The 12972-nt window shown below is 40.2% G+C and overlaps 1 protein-coding gene across 2 annotated transcripts; it reads right to left on the bottom strand.

Moving 5' to 3' along the window:
• Nucleotides 1–6176: 6176 nt before the first annotated feature.
• LOC119738035 (histamine N-methyltransferase-like) lies at nt 6177–12395 on the bottom strand. Of its 2 annotated transcripts, none has more exons than XM_038212754.1 (4): nt 12171–12395; nt 7815–8057; nt 7069–7386; nt 6177–6715 (listed from the first exon to the last, which is right to left on the bottom strand). In XM_038212754.1, the coding sequence occupies exons 1-4, from the start codon at nt 12208–12210 to the stop codon at nt 6345–6347; spliced, it is 972 nt and encodes a 323-aa protein (XP_038068682.1). In that variant the 5' UTR covers nt 12211–12395; the 3' UTR covers nt 6177–6344. The 2 variants fall into 2 exon arrangements, with proteins under 2 accessions (XP_038068682.1, XP_038068681.1); XM_038212753.1 differs by having other exon boundaries at nt 6178–6715; nt 12015–12395.
• Nucleotides 12396–12972: the final 577 nt, after the last annotated feature.

Here is a 12972-nt window from a genome sequence, read left to right as displayed (position 1 = left end):
CCCTCATCAGAATGACTCGACTCGACTCGAGGAAGGCTAATGAGACTCGATTCCCAAAAATAAAAGCAACACTTTGCGAAAATATTTGCAATGACTTACGCCGGTGCCTGTTTTTGTTCACGTCTCGTAAGAATGTTTGCGAATAATGTATACATAATGGTTTGATCAGTGTCCCCATTAGTTGAATGACGATCAGCTGGCACCCCCTTTTTATTTACATTAAGAGGCAAATGTAGTGTCGCCACATGCAGAAGCCCTAATGTAAAAATTAAAAAGCCAAAAAATAACTTTCTCTCTTGTGTTTATTTATTGTATAGTGCTCAAATATTTGTGACTCGAATTGACTCGAGCTAAATACTTGACTCGACTCGACTCGACTACACACTGTGACTCAACTTGACTCGACTCGACCGTCTTGACCTAATGACTCGACTCGACTCGAGTCACTTCTTTAAAATGACTCGACTCGACTCGAGTCACAAAAATCAGTGACTAGTTACAACTCTAGACAAGTATAGGGATTTGGGGAAAACCATGTGCTTGCCCCCCCCCCCCCCCTCTCGACGCCCATGACCGTCAACCCAGCCGCGCGCAGTGGCATAGCCAGGATTTTTTTCAGTAGAGGTTGGGTCAGCCAAAAAATGTACCGCACAAAGGGAACAATTTGTGAGCAAACGGCCTCGAATGACTTTTTGCTCAGCACGTTGCTCTCGGCGGTAAGTGTGATCATAGAGCATATGGAACGCCAAACGTACCAATTTATGATGTTACCAGGTAAACGTAATATGATGATGTCGTCAATCTATTATGTGATGTCGTCAATCTATTATGTGATGTAGTCAATCTATTTTGTGATGTCGTCAATCCATTATGTGATGTCGTCAATCCATTATGTGATGTCGTCAATCCATTATGTGATGTAGTCAATCTATTATGTGATGTCGTCAACCCATTATGGGATGTTCTCAATCCATTATGTGATGTCGTCAATCCATTATGCGATGTCGTTAATCTATTATGTGATGTCGTAAATCCATTATGTGATGTAGTCAATCCATTATGTGATGTCGTCAATCCATTATGTGATGTAGTCATTCCATTATATGATGTCGTCAATCTATTATGTGATGTCGTCAATCCATTATGTGATGTCGTCAATTTATTATGTGATGTAGTCCATGCATTATGTGATGTCGTCAATCCATTATGTGATGTCGTCAATCCATTATGTGATGTCGTCAATCCATTATGTGATGTCGTCAATTCATTATGTGATGTAGTCAATTCATTATGTGATGTAGTCAATCCATTATGTGATGTAGTCAATCCATTATGTGATGTCGTCAATCCATTATGTGATGTAGTCAATCCATTTTGTGATGTAGTCAATCCATTATGTGATGTAGTCAATGCATTATGTGATGTAGTCAATGCATTATGTGATGTAGTCAATCCATTATGTGATGTCGTCAATCCATTTTGTGATGTAGTCAATCCATTATGTGATGTAGTCAATCCATTATGTGATGTAGTCAATCCATTATGTGATGTAGTTAATGCATTATGTGATGTCGTCAATCCATTATGTGATGCCGTCAATCTATTTTGCGATGTAGTCAATCCATTATGTGATGTAGTCAATGCATTTTGTGATGTAGTCAATCCATTATGTGATGTAGTCAATCCATTATGTGATGTAGTCAGTCCATTATATGATGTCGTCAACCCATTTACGTGGAGTTACTGCGTAATGGATTGACAACACCGCATAATAGATTCACTACATCACATAATTCGGGAGCCAGGGTGACCGTTTTAGCTGAATTTCGGCTAAATTTGACAGAATATTTCGGGCCAAAACGAGTAAAACAGAAAGTTTAGCAGATCGATTTCGTTAAGGAGCAAGCAGAATTTTGTAAAATAAGTATTTTGACAGAAAAATATGGCTGATTTGAAAATATAGCCGATTAGTTTTGAAAGAGATTCAATTTGAAGCTGCCTGACTGTAAAGCACTTATGCCAGGATAGACACGTGCAGTAAAAAAAATCAATTAATTTTTTTAAAACAAATTTTATATTTCTTTTGTTAAAGAAAATTATAAACTGCATGTGATTATCAGTGTTTATAAATGGATATCGTTTAATAATAGATGATTTAAGCCCCACTAAATTTCCAGGCGCTTTTTCTTTCTTTCTTTAATCTGAATAATATACTTCTATTTTTATGAAAGTTCTAATCGAAAAGATAAATATATATACAGAATGTATCTCAATTTGTTAATTGGTATTAAGAATCTTTCATAGAACGACAAGTTTATGACCAGTTACACGGTTAGCGGATTCATAGGTATATTACTATTAGTCAAGACAATCTGATTTTAAAAGGCCTCAATACTTACTACGACCACTAAGGTGGGACATAACCAGTTAATTACAGAAGTTGACATATTCAGCACTTTCAATTTGTCTTGTAGGATTATACATGATCACTGATCTATAACCACACTACCTGTTAGTACTTTTCTTGTTCCACTAATTCGTAATCCCATCCCACTTTGCCACCCACCGGTCATTCCTGAAATAATTCGTTGTCTTTCGCGGCACATGGAAAATTTAAGTCTGTAATGATCTGTGCCGTTCTAAAGCGTATGTCCCTACCCCCCCCCCCTTCCCCCTCTGATAGCTTGCAGGCAGTAAGGTTTTAGTTTTTATAACCGCCTGTCCACAACAATTGGACATAAAAAAAAACCTGACGGCCCTGACCTCCGACTCCCCTCCCCCCTGCAAAAATGCCTGGATCCGCCATCCGCCCTTCTGCTCGGTTGTTTTGAGCGCGTGAACCTAATTAGCCTGCCCTTGGATCTCTGTCTCCAACAGATAAACTGGTTCATATAAATCTATCAACAAGCTTATTCTCCTTCCACCATTGTTTTCTTAAAGGGAATACACATCATTTGCTTTTGCTGTAATTTTCAGAAATGGATGGAATGGGGGGTTGGAAATATATAGCAAATATACTTACACTGACTTTTTTGAGCGGGTTTTGGGTTCGAAAATGCTATAAAAACCAAGAAAAACGATCATTTTCCTGTAGTCTGGTTCCCTGACTCCATATAAGAAGAAACAGAGCAGTTTACATACATTGGGGAATTGTAAGGTCAGGAAACCAGTCTTGCTGGCTCGAACCCGTTCATAGGTTGGTAATCGATTGCAAACAAGTGCGATGGTCACGGGGCCAGTATTTGAAAAAAAAGCCAGTTGTTTCCAACGCTGATCGGCCGATCAGCGTTGGAAATTGATACAAAAATACCACTTTTCTTGAAAATGACAGTGTACCAGGTGCCATGATTTTACAGGATGCTTTACACTGTCATTCACTAGCAGTCCAGCAAGGTATTTCAAAATGATTTGGTAGTTTTATTTTTTGATGTTTGCAAATGTTGTATTTTCCCTTTAATTCCCTCTTCTGCTCAATTGCATAACAACTCACTTGATATTTTTTTTTCGCATGCCTGTCTCAAACAGCGATGCTATGATAGCTAGCACATCCTCAGCAAGGTCCATCTGGATCTGGTAAAACTGTTAAAAATGTCCAACCACCCATTCTCCATCGTACAGCAAGACGGCTCATTTTCTTGATGAAAACGAATCATTCCAAAATTGAAGCATGCCGGTGCATCGTGAATTTATGATAACGAAATTAACCACAGGGCTCCGAAGGCGCGTCTTCAAAGAGCGCTGACCGTATTTATTGCCGTATAATAAAACCTGACTAGACACGACATTTATATAATTTGACGTCGCCGATGATGAAATTAATTTTAGCAAAATGTGCTTGGTACTTTTCATTGGGCTCAAGGGATAATTTAAACATGTTCTGTGTTCCATTATTGTAATCAATAACAATGTCCGAAGTGTCATAAAAACAGACAAAGTCTTCATGGTAATATGTGTCTGGTAATTAGGATAACATTACGTCTGATATCGAGAGTCACATGTTCACAACTTTAACGCAGCACACGCCTGCATGCCGCTTCCACGTGAGTATTGTCAATGCAATACGCTGTGAGCTATCCCTTTATATAGTTCCTGCCAGGGTGACCGTAAGGTACTGGCAGCATTCTGCTAGATGTACTTTCAAAATCTGCTAGATTTAACAAAAATCTACTAAATCACCTATCATTACACGGAATTCATTATAAACACTTATGCTCACATGCAGTATATAATTTCCTTAAACAAAAGAAATATACAATTTCCTTTAAAAAAAATAATTGATTTTTTTTACTGCACGTGTCTATACTGGCATAAGTATTTTACAGTCAGGCAGCTTCAAATTGAAGCTTTTTCAAAACTAATCGGCTATATTTTCAAATCTGCCATATTTTTCCGTCAAATTACCAATTTTACAAAATCTGCTTGCTCCTTAACGAAATCGATCTGCTAAACGTTCTGTCTCACTAGTTTTTGTCCCGAAAAATTCTGCCAAATTTAGCCGAAATTCAGCTAAAACGGTCACCCTGGCTCCCGAATTATGTGATGTAGTGAATCTATTATGCGGTGTTGTCAATCCATTACGCAGTAACTCCACGTAAATGGGTTGACGACATCATATAATGGACTGACTACATCACATAATGGATTGACTACATCACATAATGGATTGACTACATCACATAATGGATTGACTACATCACATAATGGATTGACTACATCACAAAATAGAATGACGACATCACATAATGGATTGACGACATCACAAAATAGATTGACGACATCACATAATGGATTGACGACATCACATAAAGGATTGACTACATCACATAATGGATTGACTACATCACATAATGGATTGACTACATCACATAATGGATTGACGACATCACATAATGGATTGACTACATCACATAATAGATTGACTACATCACATAATGAATTGACTACATCACATAATGAATTGACTACATCACAAAATGAATTGACTACATCACATAATGGATTGACTACATCACATAAAAGATTGACGACATCACATAATGGATTGACGACATCACAAAATAGATTGACGACATCACATAATGGATTGACGACATCACATAAAGGATTGACTACATCACATAATGGATTGACTACATCACATAATGGATTGACTACATCACATAATGGATTGACGACATCACATAATGGATTGACTACATCACATAATGGATTGACTACATCACATAATAGATTGACTACATCACATAATGGATTGACGACATCACATAATAGATTGACGACATCACATAAAGGATTGACTACATCACATAATGCATTGACTACATCACATAATGCATTGACGACATCATCAAATTACGTTTACCCGGTAACATCATCAATTGGTACGTTTGGCGTTCCATAAGAGCAAGGACCCAAGGAGTTCGTACTCCAAGACTTCAAAAGTAAAACGATCGTCGCCGCGCTCGAAAGCTACAATAGAAAGCACCTGGCGCCAGCTTGCTCAGTTGCTCACTACGCTAATCTCGACACAACAGAGATCCGCGCTCACTAATGCCAAAAAAAAGGAGTTTGCATGGCTTCGTAGACAGTACCATGGTAAATACGCATGCGCAGTTGTCATACATCGCTAAAAATGAATGAATTTGAAGTGTTTGTTCGGAGTTGGCTAAAACTGGCTAACAATGTGGTCAACATCACTGAAACAATCATTTCATGAAGAACAAAATGCTCTATACTTTTAGTGTGAAAACTTGTGAAATTTTCCAAAAAAAACACATTTCAACAATGATATATTGCCAATTAAAATGTCTGAAAATACATGAAAACTTATCTGAAAGAAATCCAATTTATCTCCAAATTACAGGGACAGATAACGCTTTTAAGCACCAACAACTGCACATTGCTAACTTGAGTTCATAACTCACATCTAACAACTGCGCAGTTGTAAAAACCTATCTTGTCGTAAAATATATTTTTCAAAAAAGAGCAGCGACGTGACATGACTTATTATGCAGCATATGGTTACCAACTAAAAAGGCGGCGACGATCATCGTGTTCAAAGGCCGCTGGCATTCACGCTTTGAATGGTCGAGGCTTGCGGTCACAGTGCTGTAGCTATAGACATTCCCGAGAGATTGGTATGTTAATGGTCGAAATGTAAATCGCCCAAGAGTTCTGACTCCTTGGGTCCTTGCTCTATGGTGTGATCTGCACAAGCTTGGACGCAATGAGTTCACTTTGAAGTAACTTTCCACAGGTTTGAGGTAACTTTTCCGGCCCAGTTTAAAGAAATAACTTTTCGGAAATTTTGTATTTGTATAGTGGCTTGATTATTGTTGATAAAATTAATTGAATTCTTGTTGCTTAATTATTACTACTGCATCCCGGGGAATGTTCAGCAGTATGGCCTCATTTTTCCTCTCGGAGCAGTCGCTGCTTGCAAGATACTCCATCATTGATCTCTGTTCGTCTTCGGCCGCCGCCTCCTTGAAGTGAACTGTTTGGGTCAGGAAATCCACCAGCAGGCTGCCTTCCTCGGAAGCTTCGTCGAAGCACTTGGTGATGTCGCAGCTCGTGGGTTGGTGGTACTGCGTGTACGGGATACCACGGCGGTCCAATAAATTGAGTAAATCCCTCGAAGTTACTTGTAGGTGACAACAGGCCCGACCATAAAGTTGAGGAAAGCGGTCCAGAAATCGCTGCCATCCGTTGTTTTCTGAACAGAAACGTACACCAAAAAATCTCAACTTATCCCCACCTTTTGTGTTAACGCCAATAAAAATGGTTCTTCAAGACTGACTTTGGGAGCTACAGTGCTAAACAAATTGGCCTTAACTTAACACTTTTCTTTCGGGGTGAGGGGGGAGGGGTGACGTCGGTCAACAATATTCCTCGTGTGCCTGACCTATATGCGCATTATGGCGATAACTTTCCCAGGATGCTTTGAGTTTCCTTTAGAATATTCTGTATAAACCATTGCCAGCGCCCTTGCATAGAATAAAATCCGTTGGGAGCCGATACGTGCTACGCCAAAATAATAAGATTTAGCACTTTGCATAAAATACTGACCTTGCCTTAGGATCACAAGTAATGCTCCTCCTGGGATCAGTAAGTCGTACAGATACATCACGGAGCTATCAAAGTTGTCAACGAAGTACATGGAGTGAACTGCGCTGATGAAATGGAACTTGGTCACATATCCCGCCTCTTGGTATTGCTCAATAGTCTGCTGCCGAAAGTCAAACTTAACACCGTGTAGCTGGTGAGCCTTCGTTTGAGCAAATGCCTTGTATTGGACCAGCAACTTCTGAGAAGGGTCAACTACACGATTATTGATGAGCGGGAAACGCCTTTTGAGCTGCTCCAACATCAAACAATCCATCTCACCTACATAATGGCCATAATAACATTAAAAAAATATTATAGGCAATGACAATTAGTGTCAATAAATAGTCTTGCAAGAAGACATGTCTTGAGCTGTTCAAATCATGTCAGATGTCGGGCTGCAATAATGAGAGTATATCGTCCGTTAGCCGGCCTGTAGTCTTGGTCCAATCAAGATGGGATTTGGATTTGACTTCTCAAACTGGCCTCAGCTAGGTCGATCTCGTGACGATACAGAACGGTACGTGGCGATTGACATTTCAGGATCAACTGTTTGGCACACAAAATCACCGATATTTTGCGACCTGAGTGCAAGCTTCGATGATAATAAGGCGATCGACATCAGTCGGCGCTCAAAAAAAATAGACAGTCGCAAAAATAGGAGAAAAAATATTGTTTGTAACTTTTCCATTTGTGAACGGTATTCTTACCTGACCCACTGCCTACTCCCATGACCCGTAGCTCTTCTTCTCCGTCCAGTGTGACCTGGAGCCTACCAACCACCGCCTCGCTAAACACACCGTCCACCCAGTCACAGTACGTCTTGAATTTGGCAGACCGAGCGCAGAAGACTTTGTACGCCTTATCAAAGTGGTCCTGATTGTTGAACAGACTCGGCAGTGATTTCGTTTCCATGTTCTCTTCCCTTCTGGATGTAGTTTCAGCGTGACAACCTGCATGAGCGAGACAGGTGTGGAGGCCAATGTCAAAAATTATCGCCCAGTCAACAATTTACAGTTCATTTCGACGATGCACGAAAAAACTTTTTGCGACCAGTTACGATTACACCTTACTTTTCATAATCTTCTCCCTACATTTCAGACATCGACAGCGTATCGTAATGTGCCACAGTACTGAAACGGCACATTATTGAGACTGCAGAGTTGTAATGACTCGAGTCAATGACTCGACTCGGGTCCGACTCGAGTCACAATTTTTGGTGACTCGACTCGACTCGAGTCCCTAAGGATAAATGACTCGACTCGACTCGAGTCACTGCGAGCAAATGACTCGAGTCGACTCGAGTCCTTCGTCGGAAGACTCGACTCGAATCGAACGAAGGCTAATAAGACTCGAGTCCCAAAAATAAAAGCACAACTTTGCAAAAAGTATTTGCAATGACTTACGGTGCAAAATGTATGCTCACTTCGCTTTGCGAATTAGTCATGTATAAATATACAACGTGTCACAGACTCCCACCTCATGGTTCTAGAACGCACAAAATACTATCCAGGAACCAGATTTTTCGCTTCATCAAATTAGGTTTGCCCTTCACCGACGTATAAACATTGTTTACTCAGTGTGTTACCTCCCGAGTGAAAGTTGGAAAAAATCACTCGGGTTGGACTCGAACCCACGACCTCCTGCTTTCTAGTGCAGATGTCTTACCACTCGACCGAGTTAACGGGATCGGTTGGCTGGTTCGAATCTGATGTACATAGCAGTGGGTACCGCATAAACTATTGTTAGATGGAATTTTGCGTCGGGGTGATATAAATCAAATTCGTTTGCCCTTCACCGACATATAAACGCAAGAAGGGCAAACCTAATTTGATTTATATCACCCGACGCAAAATTCCATCTTAGAATAGATTTTTCGCTGTTTCACCATTGGCTTTAGGCGAATTCTTATAAAGCTCTTGGATTCGAACGCTTGCTAAACTTATGGCCTCCTTTTATAAATGTTGGTATATAGTGTTCAAATATTCGTGACTCGAATTGACTCGAGCTAAATATTTGACTCGACTCGACTCGACTCGACTCGAGTCACTTCTTTAAAATGACTCGACTCGACTCGAGTCACTTCTTTAAAATGACTCGACTCGACTCGAGTCACTTCTTTAAAATGACTCGACTCGACTCGACTCGAGTCACACAAATCAGTGACTCGTTACAACTCTGATTGAGAGTGGGGAAAAAAAATCCCTTACTGGCCAGGAAACAACAAACAGGTTACCTTGCTGGTTTTGCTCGACCTATTAGCTCTGCTTTTGACACACCTGTTCACATTAATATCCTTATCCTTTTGTACACTTGAATAATAAAATTCGGAGTCGATGGTTCAGGTCATATTTGTTTGGAAGATGTGGTCAACGGTATAATGTCTGATAACTTATGAGCACGACCTTGTGTGGGGTGTTCCACAAGGTTCCTGTTAGGGTCGAAAAATACATAGCCTATTAGCCTTACCAAATAAGGTCTCTGTTTTGCATCGTTGGATATTCTTTATTTTTTACCAATTATAAGCAAGACCATAGGCTTGAAAATGCTATGCAATCTGATTAGCTAGTCTGACCAACTTTTGAGAAAATCAGCGATTTCTTCATGCACAATGTTTATATTGGGACACGCTGTAGTGAGCAGAGTTGTAACGAGTCACTGATTTTTGTGACTAGTCGAGTCGAGTCATTAGGTCAAGAAGGTCGAGTCGAGTCGAGTAGAGTCACAGTGTGTAGTCGAGTCGATCTGCCGAGTCGAGTGCAATATTTAGCACGAGTCAAATCGAGTGACGAATGTTTGAACACTATAATCATAACAAATAATGACAAGAGAGAGAGAGTCATTTATCACTAACATTTAAAAAGAAGTGAAACTTCGGTCTTATAATAGGCTATCTGGTTTGGCTTTCGGGTTCATAATTTTGTTCGCTGATCGCTGACAACATCAAAACCAAATTGCATTATACAAAACTGTTTCTGATTATTTAAAAGTGGGCATGTATCTTTTTAGTTTTTAAAATGAGGGCATACATTTAGCCGACGTTCAAATCCAAGATGTTAATCAGAAATCGCCCAAAGCCAATGATGAAACCACGAATTGGAAAATGTGTTTTATGTCCGGTTCCGGGATAGTATTTTTGTGCGTTCCAGAACCACAAGGTGGGAGTCTGTGACGCGTTGTTTGTTACTGTGTACTTGACAAGCGGCCGCTGTACCGTATTCGCAAAGTGACTTGAATATAAGCCAAATCATCTGACTCAAGAGTCAGCTTTCTCTGTTATGGAATCATGTATTAAGGATTTACGTACTTGGATGCCCGCAAGTGGGTTATTCTTAACAGATAACTAATCTGAATTCTTGGTTACTGGTACTCGTCAGCAATTGGCAAAGGTTAAGATAGACGGGATACAGGTTGGGGATCAGTTGTCAGCCCCGTGACGCTTGCCCGGAACTTGGGAGCGTGGTTTTGATGTTAAACTCTATGAAAGATCATGTTGTTAGAACGTGCAGTTCAGCATTTTATTATCTTCGTGGACTTTTTTAAGACGTGCTTGTACTGAAACACTTGTCCATGCATATATTACTTCCAACTTTTGGATTACCGTAACAGCTTCCTCTATGGGATACTTTATGTGCATTTAGACCGTCTTCGGCGTGATCAAAATTAATGCATGTGCCAGGCTTATGTGCAACATGTAGGCCTACAAGTACTGTCATATCACACCTGTTTTTATTTATCTTCACTGGCTTCCAATAAGGTCTAGAAGTGTTTTTAAAATCGTGTTGCTTGTTTTAAGAATATTACATGCTGCTTGCCCTGAATATTTGACTCAAATATATTATTTCCATAGTTTTGGAGCAGACGGAGTGGATCATGTGATCATGAAACTGTACTACAATAGTGGAGGGCCTTGACATAGTGGCCCGGATCGTTGAAAAGAGTCGGCATTAATTTTGTGTCCATGTCTTCTCTTCTCTTCTCGATATTTGACAGCTGTAGACAACCTGCAGAATGGACTGAATTTGAATCCAAAGAAATTAATTGGTTGACTGAAAAGTCTCAATTATTTCTTGATTGAAATTTTAAGAAATTCCCCAATTTTTAAAAAATTAATATAGACCTTCGGAGAAAAAAACTGCTTGGGATCAACAAGGAGCTATGAATAAGAATGACATATAGGGGAGTATGTATGGGGGAACCCCGTGAACCCCCCCCCCCCCCCCCGAACTAATTTTCACCAATTTTTGGGGGTCCTAAAACACGTTTTGGATGTCACATTTTGGATGTTAACAGAAAAAAAATCCGATGCGAAGGAGATATCCAAGATGGCGGCCAATATGGCCGCCAAAAATGGTAAAAACTGGGGGAAAAATAGACATTTGAAAAAGGCAGCACTTTCTGATTAGCATATAAAGTGGGTGAGTATGCTTCTAAAGCAAAAAAAACTCACTACAAACTAAGCCTAAATGTGAAAATCAAAATTTGACAAAGTTCGACATGTTTTTGTACATGGTGGAAGTGTGGCCCTTTTTTACGAAGGTAGTCCAGTAAATTGGCCACATTTATGGAACCCGTATGCCACCAAAAACATATCTCTTCGCTTGAAAGAGTCCCGCAGAGGCGAGCTGCTAGTTTCGTCTGCAAGGATTTTTCAAGAAGAAGCAGCGTAACTCAGATGTTGGCTTCCTTGGGCTGGACATCACTTGAAGAGAGGAGGGAATCAAACCAACTAGTATTTTTGTACAAGGTCATCAACAACACAGTAAACATTCAACCAGATGCACTGCAACCGAAAAGTAACAGACAAAGGAGGGGAACAACTGCCAATGCAATGAAATCACCGCAAGAACCATACATGCAATATGCAATACATGCAATCCTTTGAACTGTCAAAAAATGGAACAAATTACCTGTCATCAATGCCCTAAACACAATCAATTCAAATCCTTGATTTAGTTGAATATGCCACTTTCCAAGCCTCTTAGTTAGACTTCCTCGAGGAGTTCTGAAGAGGATAACCACCAAGTACAACGTCAAGGCCAATACACATTGCGTTTCGTACTTACATGTTCTTGTTAGTAGTGTACACGTCGTCGACACAGCCATTCAAGGTTACAAGTTCATGGTACATGTATGTGCGTAGACTTGACTCAAGTCGCAATTGCTTTAAGTCGGTATCTTAATTTTTAAAAAAAAGTAGCAAAAATCACTTAGTTTACGTCTCTCCAGAAGCCCGACAAGCAGTGACAAGGTACACTTCAGCGCGCGTTCCACTTCAGTGCCGTATAACAATGCGCACACACTTGTATGTACATGTACATTGTACAACACGCGTACTATACGTACATGTGTGTGCATGTATTTCAGAGCATGTGCATACATGGGTTGCTGCATCACTTGAAAATAACATGTACATGTACGTTTTTAACATGATGGTCCGGATTCGACGCATGAGGGCGCGCGTTATGTACTGTAAGTATGCGATATGCGCTGTGAGTGGATTTAATATACAGATATAGGCACAGACCGAGCGCAACCCAGACTTGGCCAAGTCTAGTATGTGCGTCGTCGCGTCGTTGATGTTGTTAGACTTTGCTCAAGCAGGTTGCGAGTTCCATGGTAAGGTATGCGTTGCATTCATGTGATCCGATCGGACTTTGTGCCATCAGCTCTCTCACCCTGCAATTGGATCATTTGCATGTGCAAGATATTTGAACACGTACGCAATGAGGAATAGTCTGGTGCCTGACTGTGCGTTACATTAGCGTTTGTTTTTGTATGCAGTGTCTTGGGTAAAAACAGAACCAATTCGCGCCGTGAGTTACGAAAACACGATTGTTTTCTGAGTTAAAATGTTACAATCTTATC

This window comes from Patiria miniata, unplaced genomic scaffold, assembly GCF_015706575.1.
Source record: "Patiria miniata isolate m_02_andy unplaced genomic scaffold, ASM1570657v1 HiC_scaffold_3, whole genome shotgun sequence".
In the NCBI taxonomy this organism is placed as follows: Eukaryota; Metazoa; Echinodermata; class Asteroidea; order Valvatida; family Asterinidae; genus Patiria; species Patiria miniata.
This window is presented reverse-complemented; position numbering and strand designations above follow the sequence as displayed.

Bases quoted from the DNA above. Each gene is read 5' to 3' on its own strand.
- LOC119738035 (XM_038212753.1), bottom strand. From the start codon at position 12,210: ATGGCTGTGTCGACGACGTGTACACTACTAACAAGAACATGTAAGTAC. The intron at 8,058-12,014 runs GTAATTTGTTCC...TCGCTCATGCAG, and splicing joins GTTTAGGGCATTGATGACAG to GTTGTCACGCTGAAACTACA. The intron at 7,387-7,814 runs GTAAGAATACCG...GCCATTATGTAG, and splicing joins GGGAGTAGGCAGTGGGTCAG to GTGAGATGGATTGTTTGATG.